Source organism: Panthera onca, chromosome D3 (genome assembly GCF_046562875.1).
Source record: "Panthera onca isolate mPanOnc1 chromosome D3, mPanOnc1 haplotype 2, whole genome shotgun sequence".
In the NCBI taxonomy this organism is placed as follows: Eukaryota; Metazoa; Chordata; class Mammalia; order Carnivora; family Felidae; genus Panthera; species Panthera onca.
In genome coordinates this window covers 33,963,077-33,989,573 of record NC_138350.1, presented here as the reverse complement: position 1 = coordinate 33,989,573, position 26,497 = coordinate 33,963,077, and the positions used below count along the sequence as shown (strand labels likewise).

General features: G+C 39.8%; 1 protein-coding gene across 1 annotated transcript in view; it reads left to right on the top strand.

Moving 5' to 3' along the window:
• Positions 1-26,497, top strand: part of RAB31 (RAB31, member RAS oncogene family) — a 129,335-nt gene that overhangs the window by 79,551 nt on the left and 23,287 nt on the right. The window contains exons 4-5 of the mRNA XM_060613246.3: positions 4,598-4,669; positions 5,720-5,826. Coding sequence (XP_060469229.1) covers positions 4,598-4,669; positions 5,720-5,826 — 179 coding nt within the window. The remainder of the gene's footprint in view (positions 1-4,597; positions 4,670-5,719; positions 5,827-26,497) is intronic.

The window sequence follows — 26,497 nt, the reverse complement described above, 5'->3', positions numbered from 1 at the left end:
ACTAATAATACTTTGTAAATCTCCAAGGAAGCGTTATCATGTACAACGTTGGTCAAACTTACTTGGCCAAGAAACCTTTTTTCCAAAAAGCACCTCATGGGCCCAGGGTTCTGCAGAAGACCCTAGGGAAGTACCAGAATGCTCTATCTTGCCTCTTGTGTCATCTTCTGTTTTTTCAGAAATGTAAATTTCACTGCTGCCTGGAAGTCCATTGTATGGCTAAGCCAAATTTACGTTTCTGGTCCCTGATCGTTAGACGTTGACGTCGGTTCCAATTTGTCAGCATTACTGATGATTCTGGAGTGAATTTTGGTTACTCTGTGCCCATCTCTGATCATTCCCTTCAGCAGTGCCGTTGTTGAATCAGTGTATGAACATTTTCAAGACTCTTGATATTCCTTGTCTGGTTGTTTTATAGAAAGATTATGCCCACTTTATCCTTCTCCCAGTTGCTGGAAGTGGGGGCAAGGTTAGCATACATCTGTAAAAGCTAAGTCTGAGCATCTTAAAGAAGACCATTCCCCTCCCTCTTATTCTGTGGACATACAACAGTTAAAAAAAACACAGTCACACACACGAAGGACATACACAGCCATTTCTTTTGAGAGTCAGATTGGCTTTTCATAATTCCCCGTGCTGCTTCTAAATAATTAAAGAGTTATCTGAGCACTTTAATTTGGCATTCTAGATATTTTGTTGGATAGTTAGGAAAGAAGGGATTTTGAATTGGCTTCTGTCATGCTCATTTTCAAAGAACCTCTCAAGGTGAGATTTAAAAATTATATCAACCTCATGTGATCGGGAAACTGTTTCTGGAAGAACCTTTTTATGTAAGTGTTTTTATCAGTCTTAATTCAGGCTCTACGGAAATTGAGTTATGTCATGTCGAGTATTGAAGCTAATTGTGGTGCTTTTGTTTTTATATTTGTATGGGAAAGAGTATACACATTGTAGGCTAGAAGTGATTTATCATTTTGTCCTCCACAAATATTATCCGTTGGTCAATGTATTATTGGGTTTTAGAACTGAGACTTGAACTTTTAACTCATTAAAACTCCCAAGTCCCCGGCAATAAAGTCATTTAAGTGGCTTCACCAACAGATTTATTTCAAAATGATTCCATTTGGGGGAAGGAAAGAACAAGTAATGCATTATATACAAAGATCTATTCAATAATTCATGAGACCTGCACACCAGTGACCATTTTAGATTCAGTTCATAGTATTGTAGCTGAAAATGAACTCTGTCTTAAGAAGATATCCACGATTTGCTCCTCTTTGTGCTTGAGTCCACAAGTATCTTGATTTTTGAGATACAGATTTTGTTCCTACGTGGTGTGTTTACGTGGACCTTTCTTACTATAGAGGCTATATTGAAAAAAAAATGGGTGTTTTATATAATTGGGCTAAAAGGACACTTTATATGCATTCTTAACCCTTAGCAAAGCAGGAGTGTTTCAGAAATACGTTCCTTTTATCCTCCCTTTGGGCAGGAATTCTGACTTTATTCTCTACATGTGGATTGGATTGCTAAAGGACAGATTAAAAATAGATTTAGTGATGTCTAACAATTACAACAGACACCCAGTGTTGGGCACTGAATATATATTACATATGTAATATATATGTAAATATACCATTTACACATGGTAAATGGCCTGCTGTCCTCCAGGGGGTCCTGGCAAGTGGCCAGGGCCCGTCAGCTGGGAACTCCTGGGTTCATCCTGAGCTCCATTCAACCCATTCCCTTTTCTGAAAAACCACAGAGGCCCCATGGCTATTTCTGTTCAAGGTGGAGGCTTGCACCAGGGCGGGAGAGTTGAGAAAGAGCCTGTTTCCTTCCACACTCTGGAGAGTGCTGCCCCAGCCCTCTACAGCGCATTACGAGGGATGCCTCGGGAACTAACGTACTTCAAATCTCCAAATAGGATCATTTCAATTTGGCAAGGCTTTATTCAGTGATAAGTATTATGTGGGAAACCAACACGAATGAGTGAGATGGTTTTGTTGGAAAAGCTTCAGGATCTATCCTTCTTCCTTCCCTCCCTGCTCCTTATCCTACTCTCTAATAAAAATGGTTGCTTTTTCTTTTCAACTTAAAAACCTATGTAAAAAAATTATTGTAAACATTTATGCTCTACAGACTCTCATGAGAAGAATGTACAAGTCACTAGAAATCCCACTGTTAACATTTTGAGAAACGTTGTTGTAGCCGTAGACATAGACAGACCACCTCACATTCTATTCTAAGTTATAGTATGCTTCATAGGCAGCTTCGAGACTGTTTTTTTCCCCCTTTAACAGTATGTAATCATTTCCTAAAAATAAAAACCCTCACCATCATTTTAATTGTTGCAGAATATTCTGTTATATACAGACACCATTAATGGATTCTCTATGATGAACTGTTAGGTCGTTTTCAAATATTTGCTCCCATGTGTAACATAGGGATGAGGGCCATTGTGTGTGTGATGAGCTCCTTTAAGTGGAGTTGGTGGGTCCGACAATATGCACATTTCAACTTTTGGTATATATTACCAACAGCGGCTTTTAAAGAGAGCATCTCTCTGTTTTTTAAATAAAAATTGTATATTTAAGGTGTACAACATGATTTGATGTACATACACCTAGTGAAATTGTTACGACAGTCAAAGTAATTAATATATCTTCTCACATAGTTACCTTTTCCCTTTGTTAAATGATGATAACACCTGAAATTTTCTCTCTTGGCAAATTTCCAGATTCAATACACTATGATTAACCATAGGCGTCAGGCTGTGCCTTCTATCTCTGCAACTTATTCCTCCCATGTAACTGCAACTTTGTAACCTTTCACCAACATCTCCCCAACCCCTCCCTTCCCTGTTCCTGGTAACCACCCTTCTACTCTCTGCTTCTATGTATTTGACTTTTTTAGATCCCATGTATAAGTGAGATCATGCAGGTTTTTTTCTTTCTGCATCTGGCTTGTTTCATTTGGCATAATATCTTTTAGATTCATCCATGTTGTTGCAAATGGCAGGATCTCCTTTTTTAAGGCTGGGTGATATTCCACTGTGTGTGTGTGTGTGTGTGTGTGTGTGTGTGTGTGCACATCACCTTTTCTTCCTTTCTTCATTCCTCGATAGACACTTAGGTTGTTTCCATGTCTTGTCCGTTGCAAATAATGCTGCAGTGAACATGGAAGTGTGGATATCTCTTCGAGGTATTGAAGAGATTTCCTTTAGGTATATAACCAAAAGGGGGATTGCTGGATCATATAGTTCTGTGTTTTTTGTGTTGCCTGCATACTATTTTCAGTAGTGGCTGCACCAGTTTACATTCCCAACAGTGCATCAGGGTTCCCTTTTCCCTTTTCTCCACATCCTCACCAACGCTTGTTATCTTTTTTTTTTTTTTTTTAAAGAGAGAGAGCATGCACACATGAGTCGGGGAGGGACAGAGGGAAAGAGAGAGAGAATCTTAAGCAAGCTCTGCACTCAGCACGGAGCCCGACACAGGGCTCAATCCCACGACCCTGGGATCATGACTTGAGCCTAAACCAGGAGCTGGACGTTCAACTGATTGAGCCACCCAGCACCCCCCCCCCCCACCTTTCTTTTTGATAACAGCCATCCTAACAGGTGTGATATCTCATTGTGATGTTGATTTGCGTTTCCCTGAGGATTAGTGCTATTGAATGTCTTTTTATAAGAAGGTCTTCAAATTCATTCCCAGGTAACATATGAGAGTGCTCCCCTGCCCGAATCCATACCAACTGTGGATATAGTAAATCTTTTTAATATTTAATAAGTTACTACATGCCTCTTCATTGCTTTTATTTTCATTTCTTTTACTGTAATTGAATGTTTCAAAATATTTACTGGCAATTTATATCTCTTCCTTGGAGATTTAGCTACGTGTATCCTTTGACAATTTTTCGCCTGAGGTATCTTTTTCTTACTGGCTTTTAAAACCTTTCCACGATGTATCCAGATGTATCCAAAGATCTATCCTTCAAAATATTCGTAGACTCTGTATGTATCCTCAGCATAATTATCTATCATGTTTAGAGATAAAGGATTCTAGTGACCAATGGGACTTGATTTGCTCACATTTTGAAATGGAGCTCATCTGTGTCACTGTGTTCATTTGAGGGATGGCAGCCGTGTAGGCTGAGGGTGGCTTGGGGAGGTGTCCTGGCTCAATGTTCCTCATTAAAGGCTCAGTGAGGGTCTTGTGATCTGTGCCAGTCTCTTCTTGTCCTCCCCTTGGCAAGCATCTTTTTCTTACCACTCTGTCATCCTAATGAGATGTCCGTGGATCCGTCGTATCAGATAAGTGATGAGCAGTGGAGAAAAGAAAATTCATAGAAGAGTAACATTTAAAGTAAAACGTATTTTTGGCCTTTTCCCAAAAGTGAATTTCATGGTCTATAAGCCACAAGCACATGTGTAGTCAAGGAGGAGAATTTATTGCCTAATACGAACCGTGGGAAAATTCTAAGGGGAGTTCAGGGATCTTATAGGGATAATGTAGGATGAAACTTTTATATTTTAATTTGAAGTTGCATGAAATGTGTTGACTTTGGCCTAAAACTATTCATTGTTCTTAAACAGTTTCATTCACTGGCTCCCATGTACTATCGTGGATCCGCTGCAGCTGTCATAGTATATGATATTACCAAACAGGTAAGAATGTCCCCTTCACAACGGCCCCATTTGTGTTGATTCTCTGTCTTCAAAAGACCAAAACAGAGACTTGACTGCTTGTCATGCCAGGAGCCTGGAATGAGATTTCATAGCATGGTAGCCAGGGGTAATCGACACCATCTATTGAGTTTATTCACCTGTATATAGTGAAGCATTTCAAATTTTTCTACCAAATTAAGTAAACAACAATGATCATTCATTTTTCAACTTGACCGTCTGCTCGTAGAGGCAAGGTCATGTCTGCCAAGTACCCCTCTCCAGAATGTCAGCCTTTTAAGTGGAGGAAAATGATTTGGTTAAGTTCTGCATGTTTTGTGATTATGGAATCCTTATTTTCTATTAGTGTTTCCATCGCACTACTTAAAATGTCAAGGATAATGTTTATGTATGTATTGTATATATATATAGTATACCACATTTTTAGTTATCACGTTGGGGATCTAGGCTATCCATCAAGTAACTGCAGTGGTTTGCTGACTTTCTTTTTCCATTCCTGGAGTGCTGACTCAGCTCACAGGACTGCTGGTTTAATGATCCAGCACTGTTACCGTCCACGAGTTCCTGACCACTTCTACCTAGATGTGGTGTCTACCTTGGTTGGTTTGCTGGAGGATGGTTGGGAGTAAGGGCAGAAAGGAAATCAGGATTTCTCTGTCTCTCTGTCTCTCTCGTGTGTGTGTATTCTTTTTCTTTCCTGAAATAAGCACGAACATGTCTGGTCCTATGACTTAGTCTTTTTCATGCTGAGTCAAGGCTGTAATTTTCCATTGATGTTATTTATAGAAGAAAATTACTAACATGACTTTCTTCAGTTCATCAAGTTTCAATTTTAGAAAAGGAAAGTTCTACAGGTTATTTAAGTGTAACTTAGCTAATAAGTTTTGTGCCAGGACAGGGGTGGGATGTCAATGTACATGAGTTTCCTGAAAATATTTTCGTCTATTAAATTGGGTTGGGTTTACATTTCTACTTGGTTGAAATACTGTGTTGGTGGGTCTTTCCAATGATTGATTTACACTTTGGGTTTAGGATTCATTTCATACCCTGAAGAAATGGGTGAAAGAGCTGAAGGAGCACGGTCCAGAAAACATTGTAATGGCTATTGCTGGAAACAAGTGTGATCTCTCAGACATTAGGTAAGACACATTAAAAACTGTTCTTGGATAGCTAACATCCTCCGTCTCTGAATGTCCACATGTAAAAAGCTGTCATACCTGTGTTGTTAAGGCTGTTCTCCGTATAATCTTAAGGTGATGTATCGAACCAAACACTTTGGTTTCACTCAGAGATACTGAATTGTTGACATTTTTTTTTTTTTCTTTTTTAACCTGAAACGAGATTTGCAGGGACCCAGTCTGTAGGGACTAGAGATTTGATGATAGCTCTATGGAGCCTGATAAGCTAGCTATTTTTACTAAATAAAAATGCTATAAAAAGGAATAGTGCGTGGCACCTGGGTGGCTCAGTCAATCAAGCATCCTACTCTTAATCCCAGTTTAAGTCTTCATCTCATGGTCGTGAGTTCCAGCTCCACATTGGGCTCCAAGCTGGGCGTGAAGCCTACTAACAAAAAAAAAAAAAAAAAAAAAAAAAAAGGAATAGCCAATTTGTATCATCTATCTGTATTCCCCTGGTTAATTCAACTCTCAGCAATTCAGTCGGTGATCTTCATGAAGACAAAGACATCATGCCTCAGGTTTTGCTAATCCAAGGGTGATTCGGCCAACATTTGATAAACAATGGAAATAGATCTTGTAAAAGCTCTTAACATGGCCTTTGACAAATGGCTCTGTTTCTTTGGGATTTCAGACACTTTGTATCACATTGCATCAGGTTGGTTTACAATAACAGCCATAAACATCACTTAATCATTTGTTTTTCTGGGGACTGGACAAATGTCTAAACTCCCTAGACTTGGGTCAGATCTCTCCATTCTTTACTGTGACCCTAAAACAGCTTGCTTGTCTAGAATTGCAACAGAATCACTAACTTTTGTCATGGGGTTGGGGGAGGGCGGGTGGCCAGAGACCGTGTTTTGCTAGGGAAGGTTCTATCATCTGACACCATTGAGTTATAGCAAAAGCATGGCTGTAATGGTACCAAGCTTTGTGTATTGTGGCAGAACTGATAGAGTGGAAGTTAAGCAGACAGTTATTTAAAGTTGACTGGGATTATTTAGGATTCTTGGTGACATGAAACGGAGTCCCGCTTGAAATTATTTTCAGGAAGAAGGGAACTTATTGGAAGGTGCTGGTATCCCCACGGTAAAAAAAAGCAAGGCTGCCTTTAGCTTTGGCATTTGATATGCTCCATATTTAGTCTCTGGCACTCTCTCTGTTTCTAGTTTAAATTGCCAATGGAAGGATCTCCCCATATCATGACAAGGCATTTGTGGCCAAGAGAGGGGATTTGGGAGGTACAAGATGATTTTTCCCCCGTAACCATGAGAATAGGGAGGTAGGTGGTCTTGAAGAGGGGCAGCTCCTAGAAAGGTACAGCCTGGTCAGACAAAACGTGTCTGTGACATGTTGGCTTGGCTACTCATACCTGGAGACGTACCGTACGTTCCTTTTAAAAGGAATTCACTTTTAAAAATGCACTGGTATAGTATTCTCCTTAGAAGGCATTCTGCTTTGTGGCCAGTCTATATAAGCCTATATATATATATATACACACATATACACATATAGAGGCTATATATATGTATATGTGTATATGTATATATATACATATACACATATATAGCCTCTATATGTATATGTATATATATACATATATATATGTATATATATACATATACACATATAGAGCCTATATATGTATATATGTGTGTGTGTGTATATATATATATATATATATATATATATATATATATATATAAAATTTTCAAAATGTCCCACCTAACAGAATCCATCCATCTCACTTTGAACTGTAAATTCACTCACAGCCCCTCCATCCCCAGTGGGAGACCGTCCAGGTACTACATCCAGTGGTGACATCATGGGCCTGCTGTCCCACTAGTTCCGGTTTGTGGATAGTACCCTTTCGCCTCTAGTTTGGCCTCAGTGAGGTTGGAATGTGACTTCTCTTGCAGTTGTGGTTTAAAGTAATGGAGTATATTGTATCCTTTGTTACACGCAAAGTTATGTTAGATGCTACTTGTTACTGGAATCATGCAGCAAGGAAATGACTCCCTTTGCAATTCTCTTTCAAACCCTCAATGAGAAAGACTCGTTGGATTAAGTCACAGAGGAAGACTAGATGGATCTAATAAATTTTTGATTTTTAAATATTTATTAATATATAATTTAAAATTTTAATTTCTTTATAAATATATTTCATTGAACTAATTTAGAAACCATAAAATCCACCTGTCTCTTAGTGTACAGGTCAATAAATTTTTGTATAATTATAGGGTTGTACAGTCATCATCGCATCTAATTTTAGAACATTTCCATCACCCTGCAAAGAACATGCCAATTTACAGTCTCTCCCAACATCCAGCTCCTTCCAGCCCCTGGCAACCACTAATGTACTCTCTTGTCTTTATAAATTTGCTTTTTCTGGACATTTTGTATTATAAATTGAATCATGCGCTTATGTGGTCTTTTGTGACTGGCTTCTTTCACTTACCATAATGGTTTTGAAATTCATCTGTGTTGTAGCACGCGTTAGCACTTCATTCATTTTTATGGCCGAATAATATTTCATTGTGTGGGTGTACCATATTTTACTTTTTCATTCACTGGTTGAATGAAACTTGAAATTTGAGTTGTTTTCACTTTTTGGCTACTTTATTTATTTATTTTTAGAGAGAGAGTGAGACAGCAGGCACAAGCAGGGGAGAGGCAGAGAGACCGGGAGAATCCCAAGCAGGCCCCGGACCAGCACAGAACCGGACACAGGGGGTTCGGTCCCACGAACCGTGAGATCATGACCCGAGAGGAAATCAAGAATCAGTCACTAAGTGACTAAGCCACCCAGGTGCCTCACTGGCTACTTTAAAAAGTGCTGCTGTAAATGATCATGGACAAATTTTTTGTGGACACATGTTTTCATTTCTCTTGGGTATACTCCGAGGAGTATAATTTCTGTGTCATGGAAACTTTGTATTTAACAATTTGAAGAACTGCCAAACTGTTTTCCACAATGGCTGCACCATTTTATATGCCTACTGGCAATGTATGAGGTTCCGATTTCTCCACGTTCTCAGCCAGCACTGTTTTTAACCTGTCTTTTGCATTATTGCCATCCTAATGGGTGTGAAGTTGTGTCAATGTGGCTTGGGTTTGTATTTTTCTAATGACTAATGATGTTAAACATCTTCCCATCTGCTTATTGACCATTTGTATATCTTCTTTGGAGACATGTCTCTTCAAATCCTCTGCCCAATTTTTAATTGAGTTATTTGTCTTTTTACTATTGAGTTGTAGTTCTTTATGTATTATGAATACAAGTCCCTTATCAGATATAGGATTTGCAAATATTTTCTTTTCCTTTTTGTGAGTTATCTTTGCAATCTTTATTGTGTCTCTTGAAGTACAAAACTTTAACAACCAATTTGTGATTTTTTTCCCTTTTATCTCTTATGGTCAAGTGATTGACTAATTAAGATCACAAAGATTTACTCTTCCGCTTTCTTCTTTTTTTTTCTTATGCTTTCTCTTAAGAATTTTGTAATTTTAGAGCTTACATTTATATCAGTCATCTATTTTGAGTTGATTATTGTGTGTGTTATGAGGTGGAGGTCCAAATTAATCGTTTGTGTGAATATCTAATTCCCAGCACTATTTGTTAAAAAGACAACTTTTTTCCCAGTGAATTTTTTTGGGCACTTTTGTCAAAGATTAGTTGATGATAAATGTAAAATCTTATTTTGGGCCCTTGATTCTAGTCAGTTGATCTATACTTCCTTATGCTAATGCCGCATGATTTTGATTGCTAAGTTCGAAATATTTATAAGTCCTCCAATTTAGTTTTTCTTTTTCAAGATTGTTTGACTGTTTGACTATTCTGGGTCTTTTCCATTTCCATGTGAAAAGGATTCTCTTCTCAATTTCTGTGAAAAAGCAAATGAGATTTTAATAGAGAATGTGTTGAATCTTTAGAACAGTGTGGGGATTATTGGCATCTCAATATTAAGTTTTCTGATCCGTGAATATAAGATGCCTTTCTATTTTATTTAAAGTCTTCTTTAATCTCTTTTACCCATATCTCATAGTTGCCAGTGTACAAGTTTTGCATTTCCTTGTTAGCCTTGTCCCTAAGTGTTTCATTGTTCTTGATGTTACTGTGAATGGGACTGTTTTGTTAATTTTGTTTATGGTATGTTCATCGTTAGTGTATACAAGATTATGTTGTCTGTGAATACAGACAGTCTTACTTCTTTCTTTCCAATAAAAGAAATCTTTTATTTCTTTTCCTTGTCTAATTACCCTTTCTAGACCCTCAATACAATTTGAATAGAGATGGTGAGAGTGGACATTATTGTCTTCTTCCTGGTTGTAGGGGCAAAGCATTTAGTTGTTCTTAGTAAGTAGGATATTGGTGGTATGGGTTATGTAGGTCCTCTTTATCGATGTGGGGGAAGTTCCCTTTTATTCCTAGTTTGTGGAGTTTTTTTTTCTTATGAATGAATGTTGAATTTTTGTGAAATGCTCTTGCTGAATCTTCTGAGGTGATCATGTGGTTTTTGTCCTTTATTCTGTTAATATAATGTATTACATTAATTGATTTTCGAATGTTAAACCCCCTGCATTCCTGGGACAGATTCCACTTAGCCCTGACACGTAATCCTTTTTATACGCTGCTGGGTTCAGCTTGCTCATATTTGGTTGAGGATTTTTATGTCTGTATTCATGAGAATATAGGTCTGTAGTTTTTGTGTTTTTTGTGAAGTCTTTGTTTGATGTTGATATATCAAAGCAGTAGAGTTTGTAGAATGAGTGGAAAAGTGTTCTTTTCTTTTCTGTTTTCTAGAAGAGTTTGTGAAAGATTGATGTTAATTCTTAAGTGTTTGATAAAATCACCAGTGAAGCCATCTGGACCCAGGCTTTTCTTTGTGGAAAGATTTTAATTACCAATCCAACTTCTTTATTTGCTGTAGATATACTCAGGTTTTCTATTATGTCTTGGGTTAGAGTAGTTTGTATATTTTTAGGAATTTATCCATTTTATTTATGTTATCTTATTTGTTTGTGTAGTGCAGTATTCTCTTATAATCCTTTTCATTTCTGTAAGGTCAGTAGTAATGTCTACGCCTCTGTTCCTGATTTTAGAAATTTTAGCCTTTTATTTCCTGCTCAGTTAGCTAAACGTTTGTCAGTTTTGTTGATCTTTTCAAAGAACAACATTTAGTTTCACTGATTTCTTTCCATTGTTCTTCTGTGTCATTTATTTTCCCTCTGTTCATTATTCCCTTCCTTCTGTTTGCTTTGGCTTTACTTTGCTCCCTTTTTTTCTAGTTTTTCAAAGTAGAAGTTAGCATATTTATTTGAGATCTTCCTTTCTAATTTTGACATTTACAGCCATAAATTGCCCTCTAAGCACTGCCATAGCTGCATCCCATATGTTTTGGTATGTTGTATTTTTGTTTTTATACAATTCAAAGTATTTTCTAATTTATTTTCAGACCCATTTTTTTATTTGGTAGTGTAGTGTTTAATTTCCATGTATTTGTGAATTTCCCAAATTTCTTTTTTAAAGTTTATTTATTTTGAGTGAGAGAGTGTGTGTACGTGAGCTGGGGAGGTACAGAGATTGAGAGAGAGAGAGAGAGAGAGAGAGAGAGAGAGAGAGAGTTCCAAGCAGGCTCTGTGCTAACAGCACAGATGTGGAACTCAAACTCACCAACCGTGAGATCATGACCTGAGCCAAAATCAAGAGTGGGACGCTTAACTGACTGAGTCACCTAGGCGCCCTAGTTTCCCAAATTTCTGTTGATGGTTTCTAATTTAATTCCATTGTAATTTGAAAACATACTTTGTATGATTTTAATTATTTTAAATGTATTGAGGATTATTGTATGGCCTGGTGTATGGTTGATCCTGGAGAATATCCCATGTGAGTTTGAGGCTAATAAATTTTCAACACGTATTTTTATATTTGCTATTCTTCCTTTGAGAGGGAGAGAAAGAGCAAGAGAAAGAGAAAGAGCAAGCTTTCAGGCTTAACATTGAGGGCCTCTGCAGGCAACTGTATTTAGCTGGAATTTAATTATATTTTGTCTTTATTGACTTATTTTTTAGAATTACATTTTTATGACAAGTGATGCTAGTGTTCCATTTGTGGTAGTGATATAAATTTTATTGCAAAATGTTTAAAAAGTTAATGTATGTACATGACATGATTGTCTACATGGAAACTCCGAAGGGATATACCAAAAAACTCCAAAAACTGATAACTGGGTTCAACAAAGTTTCAGGATATGCAATATACACAGAAAAATCAATTATATTTCTGTATCTAAAAATGAATATGCAGAAACCGAAGTTAAAAACACAAACTCTTGACAGTTGCTACAAAGAAAATGAAATACTTAGATATCTACTTAACAAAATATATATGGGATCTGTATGCTGAAAATTATAAAATTCTTACGAAAGAAAGCAAACAAGACTTGAATAAATGGAGAGACATACCATGTTCATGAGTTGGAAGTCTCAATATAGAACAGATGTCAGTTCTCCGTAAATTGATCTACCTATAGGTTCAGTGTAGTCCCTATGAAGATTTTAACAAGGGTCGGTTTTTTGTTTTGTTTTGTTTTGTTTTGTAAACAGAAACAAGTTTGTCCTAAAATTTATATGGAAAGGCACAGGTACTAGAAAAGCTAAAATGACCTTGACAAAGAAGAATATAGTGGAAGAAATCACTGTCTTCTCTATTAAGGCTTACTGTATAGCTACAGTAATCAAGACAGTGTGGTGTTGGCAGAAGGATGTACAAACAGATCAACGAAAACAGAATAGAGAGCCCAGCAAATAAATATGCTCAACTGATTGTTGACAAAGATGCGAAAGTAATTCAATGGAGGAAGGATAGCTTTTTCAATAAACAGTGCTGGAGTAATTGGATATCCATAGTGGAGGGGAACCTGCAAGCCAACCTCACACCATATGTAACAATTAACTCTGAAATGAATCCTAGAGTTTCATGTAAAAAGTAAAACTAGAAAACTTTTAGAAAAGTTCCCAAGAGAAAATCTTGAGGATCTGGAACTCGGTAAAAAGTTGTGAGACTTGACAGCAAAAGTACCCTCCATGTAAGGAAAAGTTGGTAGACGGGACCTCATCAAAATAAAAACATTTGTTCCGTAGGGGCGCCTGAGTGGCTCAGTTGGGTGAGCGTCCGACTTCAGCTCAGGTCATGATCTCACGGTCTGTGAGTTCGAGCCCCGCGTCGGGCTCTGTGCTGACAGCTCAGAGCCTGGAGTCTGCTTTGGATTCTGTGTCTCCCTGTCTCTGCTCGTGCTCTGTCTCTCTCTCTGTCTCAAAAATAAATAAACATTAAAAAACAAAAACAAAAACACTTGTTCCGCGAAAGCTCCCGTGAAGAGGATGAAAAGCAAGCTGCAGACTGGGAAAAATTACCTGCAAACTGTATCTGACAAAGGATTAGCACTGAAACTTAACAGTTAAAAACCCTAATTTGAAAATGGGGAGAGTCCGTCTCACCCGAGAGAATATCAAGGTGGTCAGCACGGGCCTGAAAAGGTGCTCGGCATCATCGGCAGACCTGTCGGAATTGGCAGAATAAAAGTGATAAGACCCAATGCTGGTGAGGACACGGAAACACTGGAGAACTCCTGTGCTGCTGGGGTGCATGTAAAATGGTACAGTCGTTCTGGAAAAACAGTTTGGCAGTTTCCTTGAAGACTAAATATGCAATTACATATGCCCAGCAATCATACTTTGGGCACTTATTCCAGACAAATGAAAATTTACATTCACACAAAATCCACACGTGAGGATTCATTGAAGCTTTTTTTTTTTTTTTTTTTTATGATGGCCCAACACTGGAATAAGCCCAGATATTCTTTGAAAGGTGAATGACTCAGCACAATGTGGTACTTCCGTGCCATGGGATCGTATGCGGCAGTGAAAAGGAACAACGTACTGGTACAGGCAATTTGGATGAACCTCCAGAGAAATGATGCTGAGTGAATAAAGCTGATCTCAGAGGTTTTATAGTGTATTACTTCATTTATATGAGATTTTGAGATGAGAACATTTTTGAAATAGAGGACATATTAGCAGGGGCGCCTGGGTGGCTCGGTCGGTTAAACGTCTTGTCTCTTGGTTTCAGCTCAGGTCGTGGTCTTGCAGTTAGTTTTGTGAGTTCGAGCTGCTCCTGGAGCTCTGCACTGACAGTGGGGCACCTGCTGGGATTCTCTCTCTTCCTTTCTCTCTGCCTCTCCCCCACTTGCACTGTCTCTGTCTTTCTCAAAATGAATGAATACAGTTAAAAAAAAAAAAAAAGAAGACGACATATTAGTGGTTGCCAGGGGTTGTGGTGGGCAGGGGATGGGGAGGAAAGTGGGCGTGGCTATAAAAGGACAACACGGGAGACCCTTGTGATGTTGGAACCATTTGGTGCTCTTCTCTGCAGTGGTGGACACATGAACCTACACAGGGGTTAAAATTGTGTAGAGCTTATGGGGCTCCTGGGTGGCTCAGCCGGTTAAGCATCCAACTTCGGCTCAGGTCATGATCTCACGATTCGTGGGTTCGAGCCCTGCATCGGGTTCTGTGCTGACAGCATCGGAGCCTGGAGCCTGCTTTGGATTCTGTGTCTCCCTCTCTCTCTGCCCTTCCCTCACTAATGCGCTCTCTCTCTCTCTCTCTGTGTCTGTCTGTCTCTCAGAAATAAACATAAAAAGTTAAAAAAAATTGTATAGAACTTAATGCACACAGATGAGTACCAATAAAACTAGGAAAATCTGAATAAGACAGAGTGTATTAATATCAGTATCCTATTTGTGATATTATACTATAGTTTTGCAAAATGTTACAATTTGAACCTGGACAAAGTGTACAAGGAATCTGTTTCTTATAACTGCAGGGTGGATCTATAATTATCTCAAAAAAATTAATGAACAAAAGGTTGATTTAGTTAGAAATAATAAGTAAATATTGGAGCAGTGGTATATACGTAGATTTGTGTATGTATATACACACACACCACATATATGCATATCGTATATATTATATATGGTGGACTGAAGTTTCATAAGCACATTGGGTTAAATGATGAATTCAACCATCCCCAACACACATAGGGTGCAAAAGAAAAACGGATTAACTGTATTAAAACTCCCATTTAGAAAAGCAGGGAGTCCTTGCTCAGAATATAAACTGCCTCCCACTGGACAGGAATAGTCTGGTAAATGATAGGGCCTAATGGGCATCTGCTGTTGACACTTTCCATGGCAGTGGAATCAGGTTCTTGGTCAGCCCGTCTGGCTGCTCCAGATTGTGCCTGCTGGTATGATTTTTCTGGGGAGTTAGCCAATTCTCTATACTCCAGACCTTATTTAGAGCTTGACCTTCTTTTATGCTAATCCTGAAACACTTTGCCTTTCTGTAATTGCCAGAAGGCTCTATTTTATTTTTCACTGGGGGGTTGGAGAGGGACCGTGCGTAGATTTGACATGCGTGTATAAGCGTGTATATAGGTGGAGCCGGGGTCCTCTAACAGACTTTGGTTGTGTAAGCTTGTAAGTCCAGAAGAAGAGGTAACACTGGCGTGTTTTGAGAGCGTAGCGGAATTTAAAAGGAATTAACGCTGTGAATTTGACTTAGCCCACTTGAGACGTTTGTGAACAGAAGTGCTTCACGGAGGAGGTACCCGACCATCCAGTCACTGTGTTTTGAATTCTTGTGTGTTCCAGAAGACGATATAAAGGTCTGACCACACTACCCAGAGTGAAAGGCATTCAGAAGCATCTGGTCAAGTGAATTCAGGCCATCTAGCTTGTTTTATTAGGCTCCTGATCTTTGTGAGATTTTCCTGAATATCTTGATGAATTCTAGACAAAATGTCCTTGTGCTCAGGTTACTGTGAAATTGGAGTCATATGCATCCTCTTTGAGGCAAGGAGGCAAACTGGAATTGGCCATGCTGTATGTATGACCGTCCATGCAGTAAGTGCTGGTTGTCACTTTTCTTTCCTGCAGTGAACATGTGCCTTGGAGAAAAGCTCTCATCACAGCTCTGATCACAGGAGAGTATACGGTTCCTGATGGGGCCCAAGAAACAAGGCCCCATCTCCTTACCCCCTGGGCCCTACCATCTGGTCGTGCTGAGGTAGGGATTGCAAAGTTGGGGACACTCTAGGGAAATACAGAATTGCAAGAAAATAAGAGAACCTCAGCTGAATTGATTATGCAGGACCTGAGAGGCCCACGAACTAGAAGGACAGGGGCAGCTCAGAGCAGAGAGAGTGAGCTGTGCAATTTGCCTCACATGGGTGGCAGGAAACGCTGACATGAGTGCCACGTAGTGGTGGGTCACTGGGTTTTTGAACAAGTGATGCATGGGGCTAATTCCAGGTGGCTCGAAGGAGGGCAGATTTGGCCTGGGGTCTAGCTAGAAAAGAAACCTTCTCAGGAAGTCTGGGGAGCCCACAAGAGACTGCATGGCCCTGTCCTGGGCCTGGCAGAGAATTGGAGTAGACGAGTCTTGAAAGGAAAAAGAGAAAGAGGTCACCTTTCTTCAGTAGTTTTAAAAGTTCCACAAACATGAGAATCATGCAGGGCACCTGTTAAAAATTCAGATTCCAGAATCCAGCTCCTGAGATTCTGATCCAATAATCAGAAGGCTGGAGATATATGCATTTTGTAAAGTGGTTCTTTTACAAGTGGTCTAAGGGCCATCCTTGGAAAAGCATTGCCTTAGGTGATAGGGTTGATGACAGGGGGGAATGAGGAGGTCCTAGAACTAGCTGGGCACATGTCCAGCCTGTACAGGCCACACCTGCCTCCCTCCTACTCTCCAGACCTCAGGGAGAATGGAAACAGTGGTTCTTCACCTTTCAGGATCCAGCACCCCTGACCCATCATCCTGTCATCCCTTTAGAAGCACGGCCAGTTCTCTGGCCCCCTCTCTTTGGCATCTCACGCTGAGAGTCACCAGAAGAAGAGATATGATTGGGTTTGTCTCCATCTAATTAACATCAGGCTCCTGCTTAGGTCAGCACCTTGTACCCAGCCACCTCCTGGATGGTGGGTCTTCTTCATATCCAGCCTATAGTTGGTTGACTTCAGCTTGGGCAAATGATTAGGGTCACCTGGCTATGGCACTTTCACAAGAGGGGCTTCAGGTGTCTCAGGAACCATCTTCCTAGTTGGCAATGGGGGCGAGATCCTCCAGGTCTTCAGAGGAAGAAGAGGTTATCTTATTCTACCCCTGACCCCTAAACCAGAATTACCCCCTTCACGTTTCCCTGTCAGCTTTATAACCAAGCCTTGACCTGTAGCCATGAAAATAAGTACTTTCCTGTGAGAAATTACTTCCACCCTACCCCTACCTTGTAGTAGATCCCAGGCCTGTTTCTTTTGCTCGGTCTTCTTGTCCTGATTTTGAACTCATGACCTTGTATGTGAACCCCCTTGGACTGCCACATATTAGAACTCTCCTTTCCTTTCTTGATCATTTAGACATTTGGTTTCTTTTAATGGATTCTAATTTGACCAATCCTTCAAGCTCAGGGGTCTCCCACTGGCTTTGCCTTGGAATCCCATACCTCACCAGTACGTTGAGGCTATGAACAAATCAGAAAGGGTGAAGGAAGGATCATGGAGGAGAAGTGTTGACAGGAGAAGGCCCCTCAGGCTTAATATATTTTATTTTGCAAATGGTAGCAGTAGGAAGCTACCCAACCGAAGTGATGATAGAAACGAGGGGTTGGAGATCGGGAGAGACCTTCTACTCAGGGGTGGTGGCTCTGAAAGACCTGGGAATGGCTCTTCTACCCAAAGTTCCTCCCAGGAGATAATCAGGGACTGAGTGTCCTCTTGCCCTTCTTGGAACCATAGTCTCTGAGCTCTGGTATCTGTAAGAGCAACACGGAGAGAGATTGGTGGAGACACTCCCAGTGAGTCAAGAGTCTTCCTGAAGTGAAGAGGTTGTGCTCCAAGAAAAGAACATCTGAAGTAGAAGTGAAACTAGGGGGTATTAGGAGGAAGGAAATTTGTCCTATCAGTTTTTAATCATTTGATTAACAAATAATTTTTGGTAGCTTTTTGTGTGCAGCAAAGTTCTATGGGAAGTACAAAAAAGGAGAAGAAAGTATTTTCCTTATTAACTTCTCTTTGGAAAGCCAAGAGTAGTACACATGGGAGGAAAATATCTAACAAGCAATACAAGACTACATTTATTTTTTTTTTTTAATTTTTTTAATGTTTATTTTTGAGAGAGACCGAGACAGAATACGAGTGGGTTGGGGCAGAGAGAGAGGCAGACACAGAATCCGAAGCAGGCTCCAGGCTCCGAGCTGTCAGCACAGAGCCCGACACAGGGCTCGAACTCACGAGCTGTGAGATCATGACCTGAGCCGAAGTCGGACGCTCAACCGACTGAACCACCCAGGCACCCAAGACTGCATTCAATAAAGCTCCAAATGTTATGGTGCAGAACAGACAAAAGAATTCAGGAAAAGGAGAGTCTGTGGTCATCTGGAGTGATTTGGAAAGGCTTACCGACGAAGTATGCCACTGCACTGTTAAGGATCAGTCAAGGAGGAGGAAATTCCAGGAAGGGAAGACAATGGCCAGAGGCGTGGAGGTGGGAGGGAGTTTGGCACGTGTTATGAGGGAGAGATCATGAAGAATACCTACCTGATCGTTAGCCTGGGGAATGGTGGAAAGCAGGTGGATACTGAGGGGACAGTTTATGCACAGTGTAAACGTATGCAGAGTGAGTGGTTTGAGCTTGATGTGCTGGTGCTTCTGCCTCCTCCTTGCCCATCTCTCGTACCCATGGCACCGTTGCCCGTCGGTCATGGCACTGTCTTCTCCTGATCCTGTTGCGGCCCCGGGCTCCTTAACACAATGCTTCCTGTGGTTACCACCAGTTAAAGAGATGAAACCTGTTTGGCAGCCTCATACCCCTTTAGACTTTCCCACGAGTACATCAACCATTTCTGGAATTGCCAGGCATGGGTTGTTTCAAATTTTTGGATAAACTTGAGCTCTTTAGCAGATAAAAATAGATTTGGAAATAAATATGTTTTGCTAAGAATATATACATTGCTTTTATTTCTTATATGTGACTCCAAAACTCGTTCCAATCTTGATAGTGGGTCAACAATGAGCATAGGAGTTTGTTTAAAATTATACTAACCAAGAAACACAACTTGAGATGCTGAATAATAAAAATCCGACTTATTCAAATCCTAAAAGCACAAAAGCCAGTGAACATCAAAAGCCACCAAAAGGTCTGGAAACATCATGACCAGCATTAAAATGCACACAGTGTTTTCTTTACATGAGATGAGCAGAATCTGTGCTGTTAAATGTGTGTTTTGTGCTCCGAGATGAGCCTTTCCTTGTTTGTACCTCTTTCTGATGCTGTGCAGGTGGCTGGGCCTGCATTTGATGCTGGTCTGGAAGCAGGAGGGGAGGAACTGAAGGCTGAGCTCCCCAGAGAGCTGAGTGAGAACATCTGGGATTTTTCTCTTTTTCAGTAATATTCTTAATGAAGAATATGTAAAACATTGATGTATATTTAAAGAAAATGGGAATTTTAAAGAATAAAATGAACAGCCATGTAACTATGAGTAAGCTTCCCTCCCCAACCATATATCCTTCTCTCCCTCTAGAAGTAACCCTGACTTTTGGGATAATCATTTCTTTGTTTTCTCTATGCTTTACCACTCATGTAGTAACAGATTTGGGTTTTCTGGTTTTTGAACTGGAATCTCACCGTATGTATTGTGTGACGACTTGCGTCTTGCTCTTAATATGCCCGGGAGATTCATCCCAAAGAATGTTAGCTGGATTTGGTACATTTTCATTACTGTATGCTATTCTAGTTTATGAGTATGACACCATTTATCCATCCTACGGTTGAGGGATATTTGAGTTATTTCTGTGGTGGTGTTACTGTGAATACGACTTCTTGGATATTCTTTGTTTTTTTGTTTTTTTGTTTTTTTGTTTTTTTAATGCTTATTCATTTTTGAGAGAGAGAGAGAGAAAGACAGAGCATGAGCCGGGTAGGGGCAGAGAGAGAGGGAGACACGGAACCCAAAGCAGGCTCCAGACTCTGAGCAAGCTGTCAGCACAGAGCCCGATGTGGGGCTCAAACTCATTCGTGAACCATGAGATCATGACCTGAGCCAAAGTCAGACACTTAACCAACTGAGCCACCCAGGAGCCCCTGGATAGTTGTCTGCATCTCATAGTGCCATGTTTAAGCACTTCTCTAGATTCTGCTGTGTAAGAGTGTGCCTGGTCGCAGGGTGTGCACATGCTCAGTTTTCCTGGGTAATGCCAGTGTCTTCCAAAGTGGAGACTAGTGGTGCATGAGCCCTCCTGTTGCTCTGTGTCCTTGCCAGGTCTTGGTGCCATAAGATGTTGAGGCATGGAGTGACATCTGAGAGTAATTTCAGTATGCATTTCCCCAGTTACCAATAAAGAAGTTGGCGTCTTTTTACATGTTTAGTGGCCATTCAAGTTTCCTCTTACGTGAAGAGCCTATTCAAGTCTTTGCCACTTTTCTGTTTTCTGTTCTTTATCCTAATCTTGTTTATTCAAGGGATTTTATATATATATATATATATATATATACACATATACAATATGTATATATATGTATATACATATGTGTATATATTATATATACAATGCTATTCCCTTCACATAGGTATGTGTTGAAATAGCTTCTTCAAATTTATGTTTTAGCTTTCCGCTCTTTATTTTGGCTTTGCATTATCAGAGGGCCTCAATTCCTGTGTAATAGAAATTATCAGTGTTTTTCCTTTGTTATTGTTTTGTTTTTGTGTTTTGCCTGAGGAAAGAGTCTTATTTAAGATATCTTTCCCCACCCCTGAGATCGTGACGACATTCCTATATTGATGGTCTTTAAAAAAACAAAACAAAACAAAACAAAACAAAAACCTTAGTTTTATGTCCCTACCTGTCTTTAAATCACTTGGAATTCATTTTTGTGTATGCTGCCGGAGTTTTCCCAGTTGTAAGCTGTATTCGTTGGTTAGCTGTATTCGTTGTAAGTAAAGTGCCTACTTTTTCCCACTGATGTGCATGCCGTATCACTCATAGGTCATGTGTCATGCCTGAATGGGGCTGTTTCTGGGGCTCTTTATTCTGTTCCGTTGGCCTATTTATCCATCTGTATGCCAATACTGTGCTGACTGAATTCTTACAGATTTATTATAAGCCTTGATAAATGGTCTATAATCACTCAATAGTCATTGTTGGCCCCGGAGAGGATCTCATGAGGTTGGTTTGGAAGGAGATATGTGGCAGTCTGGTGGCAGGTAGGGGAGCGGTAGGACCTAAATCTCCATGTGGTGAGGTGTGTGTTGGGTGTGTGTGTTTGTTTTTATGGCTAATTAAAAAAAATTTTTAATTTGGGGATAGTTTTGTATTTATAGAAAAGTTAAAAAGATAGTACAGAGAGTTCCCATACGCCCCACATCCCTGCTGCCCCTATTATTATACTACAGTGCATTTGTCACAACTAAGGAACTGTGATTGATACTTCATTATTAATTAAAGTTCATGCTTTACTCAGATTTCATTAGCTTTTCCCTAATATCCTTTTTTTTTTTTTCTTTTTTCTGGTTCTGGGATTCCATCCAGAATATCATAATACATTTAATTGTCATGTGTCTTTGGGCTCCTCTGGGCTGTGACGGGTTTTCAGACTTCCTTTGTTTTTGATGACCTTGGTAGTTTTGAATAGTCCTGGTCAGGTATTTTAGAGACTATCTCTCCATTGGGGTTTGTCTGATGCTGTTCTCATGATTAGACTGGGGTTAGGGGCTTGGGGGAGAAAGACCACAGTGGTAAAGTGCTAGTTTCATTACTTACCACTTACCACTTACTACTGGTGTTGTTGACCTTGGTCACCCAGCTGAGGTGTTGGTTGTCAGGTTTCTGCACTGTAAAGTTACCCATCCACTTGCCTTACTATACTCTTTGGAAGAAAGTCTAAGCTCACACGCAAGGGGTAGGGATTACGCCCCACTCCTTGGGAAAGGAATATCCACGTACATCGCTTGGAATTCTTCTGCAGGTGAAACTTGTCACCTCTACCCGCTTAACTGATTTATTCAATCATTTGTTTATATCAGCACGGACTCATAGGTATTTATTTGATGCTTTAGGTTATAATGCAGTGCTGTGTTATTTAATCTGTGGCTCAAATTCTTCCAGCTTTGGCCACTGGGAGCTCTTCCTGTTGGCTCCTGTGTCCCTTTAACATATGCTTATCCTTTTGGTTTTTGAGCACTTCCTTACTTTCTGACACAACAAGATATTATCGGCGCATCTTGCATATTTTAGGCTTCCGCCCTAGAATTAGCCATTTCTCCAAGGAGCTTTGGTTCCTTTTATCGAAGAATGGTATTTGCAAACCAAGATCTGGGCTGCCTTGGCTTGTTGCCACTGGGGTGTCACTGGTTCTAGGACCTTTCAGTGAGCAGAGCTAGGAAATGCATGCATGCAGACTAACTTGAGTGTACACACATATCTGATCCTTGAACAATGTGTGGGTCAGGGGCGCCAGCCCCCCATTCACCTGAAAACCTGCGTATAACTTTGACTTTCCAAAGATTCAACTCCTAATAGCCTGATGTTAACCGTAAGCCTTAACAACCAAATAAAGAGGTGATTAACACATATTTTATTTATGTATTATATACTGTATGCTTACAATAAGGCAAGCTAGAGAAGAGAAAATGTTATTAAGAAAATCATAAGAGAAAATACATTCATAAGTACTATACCGTATTTATCCAAAAATCCACATATAAGTGGATCCGTGTACTTCCAATCATGTTGTACAAAAGTCAACTCTAATTATTTCTGTATCTGTCCATCTGCATCTATAGTAAGATAAACATAAGTTCCTGTTGATGCTTCTGAACCCTAATTCAGGACCACATGGCTGATTCTAACCTTCTTTAGCGAGCAGGGGAAGGATGTTTTCTAAAGTTATTAACAGATATATTATTAAACAGAGAGGTAAGCTTTTGGTTCCTGGATATTTTCTTAGAAGATACAATAATCTGGGGCGCCTGGGTGGCTCAGTTGGTTAAGCGCCGACTTCAGCTCAGGTTGTGATCTCACGGTTCGTGGGTTCGAGCCCCTCATCTGGCTGTGTGCTGACAGCTCAGAGCCTGGAGCCTGCTTGGATCCTGTGTCTCCCTCTCTCTCTGCCCCTCCCCCACTCACCCTCTCTGTCTCTCTCTCTCCCTCTCAAAAATAAAATAAACTTTTAAAAAAATTTAAAAAAGAAGATACAATAATTTTTTTTCTTTTTCCTTTGCATGCTGCACAAAGTTTCAGAGTTTCAAAATGTCACTTCCATTAAGAATTATAGCATCTCAATGACTTCTTTCAAATGGCACGATATTTACTTCTGTTTATGTACTGTTTACTTAGGGAGTGGACTGAAAACAGGGTCATTATCACCATCATCATTGTTAGCAGGAATGGAATTCTTACTGTGTGCCACACACACTATTATAAGTAATTCATGTTAATCTTCATAATCCACTGAAAGAGTCACTCTCCTTCTCCCTCCTTGTCAATAAGGAAACTGAGGCACAAAGGTTAAGGTGCTTGTCTCGGGTCCTGCGCCTAAGATGGTGTAGAGCCCCGCTTTAAACCTGATAGTCCTCTCCAGAACGAGTGTTCTTGAAGAAAGCTCAAGTAGAAATCCGTGAGGGAGAATAATTTGCAAACTACCAAGGGAAAATGGCAGCTGATCATATTCTGCTCAGAGGGTTTGGAGCTAGAGACTCTTTCCTGTGGTTCTCTGGTTCTCTTTGGAAGGCTTCCCAGGACTCGCCTAAATTTCTGTCTGGAGAAAGGGATATTAAGAAGCAAAGGAATGGCCGGGTCTCCCTAGAGAAACCGATGTTTTCCGCTCAGCTCTCATTCACTTCTCACTCTGACATTTTCCATGAGAAACAATCCATTTAAGTCTGTGACGAGAACCTGACACTGCTTGTTTGAACTTGACACCAGGAATTTGGCCCCAGGTGAATAGCAGTTATGGATACACATTAATAAGGAAGAAAGGCCCCATGGGAACAGAAATTCTTTCCAGGGTACACATGTCAAGTGCTTAACTGTAAGCACTTAGGTCACTATGAAGTGTTACTGTCCAGTCAGGTATTTACTGTGAAGGTGGCAATTATTCTTTGTTTTTTAAAAGGAAGTTCATTTTGGTTTTCGTTGCACTTCACAGGGGAACCAAGCTGGTTGTCTAGAAGAACTGGCGTTTTAAACTGCTTTAATTATTGCCGCGTTGATTATTGCTAAAATGGTTGCCTCGTCTACGTGTGACACAGATATCTTGCATATTTAGAGAAAATATGTGCTAATGTGACCTAACATGCCCTGTTTATTCATTTCAGTGGCTGCTTGAGGGCATGGGGAGGGCTGAGACCATCTCGTGGCACACAGCAGCCTTCTCAGACAGCAGCCCTTCTCTGCTGGATTCTGATGGAATGTTGTGAATGATTCCCGCTGCTTTTGGCGAGAATACCTAAAACACGTGGGATGGCTTTGACAAAGAAGAATTCCACCAGACATTGAACAACTGTGCCCTGCTTACTGCTGCCCCACTACTTACTCATGGGTCTCTTAAGCTTGACCTTGGAAGGGGGCTGCGGCGGGGGGAGAGAGGAACAATATAAGGCAAACCTTTTTTTTTTTTTTTTAATTTCTTTAATTTTGAGAGACAGAGTGAGACAAAGAGTGGGGGAGGGGCAGAAAGAGAGAGAGACACAGCATCCAAAGCAGGCTCCAGGCTCTGAGCTGTCAGCACAGAGCCCGACGTGGGGCTCGAACCCACAGACTGTGAGATCATGACCTGAGCCGAAGTCAGACGCTCAGCTGACTGGGCCACCCAGGCGCCCCTAGGGCAAACCTTTTGAAGTGAAATGTTCATGGCTTTATTCCGGGAATTCGGCAGAATATGAAACACTTGGTTATTGCTGTTATGATAGTTTAGAAATGGAACATATACTCTAGAACCCACTTGAACCACCAGAAAGTTTCTTTGGGGAAGAGCTCACGAGGCCACTATTCTTTTATTGTATCACCTGTAAAATAGTGTCTGAACATTTTTATTTGATTATGTCCTGGTATAGTCATCTTAGTACAGATTTCAAAACTTGTAACTTAAGAGTGTCAGGTTATGAATTGGATAGACAGCAGAAATACCAAACTCAGTATTTTATAGTCCACCCCCTAAAAGAGTTGTTCTCAAGCTATAGAATGCATAAGAAGCTGTTGGAAAGTTGCTCGAATGCTTATTTCTGGGACTTGCCTAATAGACCTTCTGGTTCAGTAGGTCTGAGGCATGGAGGTGTTCATTTCTAATGATCCCCAAATAATCACCGAGATGGGCGGTCTGTAAAACACACCTGAGAAACAAGGCCCTGAAAGATTCACAGATGTCCTCTGGGGAGATCTAGAGAAGGCCGAATTGCACATGACAGACTATAGGAATCTTGGGTGTTTATCCTCATTTTGTCTCTTTGCTTGTAGCATCAAGGGTGTTGTTATTGTTGTTGTTGTTTTAATGTGTTTAATTTTCCAAGAAAATGAGGACTTTTCTGCACCTGCTCTAAGCTACCTGGAAACTTCTTAGAGGATATGGTTTTTCTGCATTTAACCTTCCATGAGCTCTTTGAGATCACATGGCCAGCCTGCCAACAGTGCATGAGCATCACTTTCTCTCTCTCTGTCTCTCTCTCTCTCTCTCTCTCCGCTCTAACACTGCAGATATTAAACTGTTACAGCTTGGCCAATCTGATAGATGAATCATGTGATCCTCGTTTTCATAGGAAGTTTCTGAATTGCTAGCAGGATTAGGAAAACCATGATTGTCTACCTCGTAATTATTCTTCACCTATGTACAAATAATAACCAATTAGAAAATCAATTTGACATTAAAACTCTCTTTATACTAGCAATACAAATGTCAAATAGCTAGAAATAAACTTTTCTGGTGTGTGTGTGGTTTTTAAAATTTGGAAGTATTTTAAATCCTAGGAATGAATTTAGCAAAAAATTGAGCAAGAACTATATAGATAAAACTTAACAATCTATGTTGGACATAAAACATTTAAATAAATGACAATGTGTACTTTTTCCTCGGATAGGAAAACTCATACTGTAAAAATGTCAGTTTGCTCTAAATTAAACCATGAATTTACTGAGATTCCGCTCAAATTACCAAAACAACATTCAAGAAGAAGTTTTACAAAATGATCCTAAAATTCATCTAGAAAAAATAAACAGATAAAAATAGTATTGGAGGGACTAATCCCAGCAGATGTTGTTATCTATTTTAATGATTCAGTAATAAAACAATATAACATTGTCACAGAATTGGACAGAAAATCAATGAACAGAGTAGAGAATCAAGAAATAGGGTGAAATACATAGATTTAGTATGTGACAAAGATGATATTTAAGTAAATATAAAAAGAGATAAATCATTTAATGGTTTTGGAATAATTAGCTAGTCATCAGGGGAAATGAGAAAAAAATAAATTCAAAATGGAACAAGGGTTTTTTAAAAAATAATTATTTACTTTTGA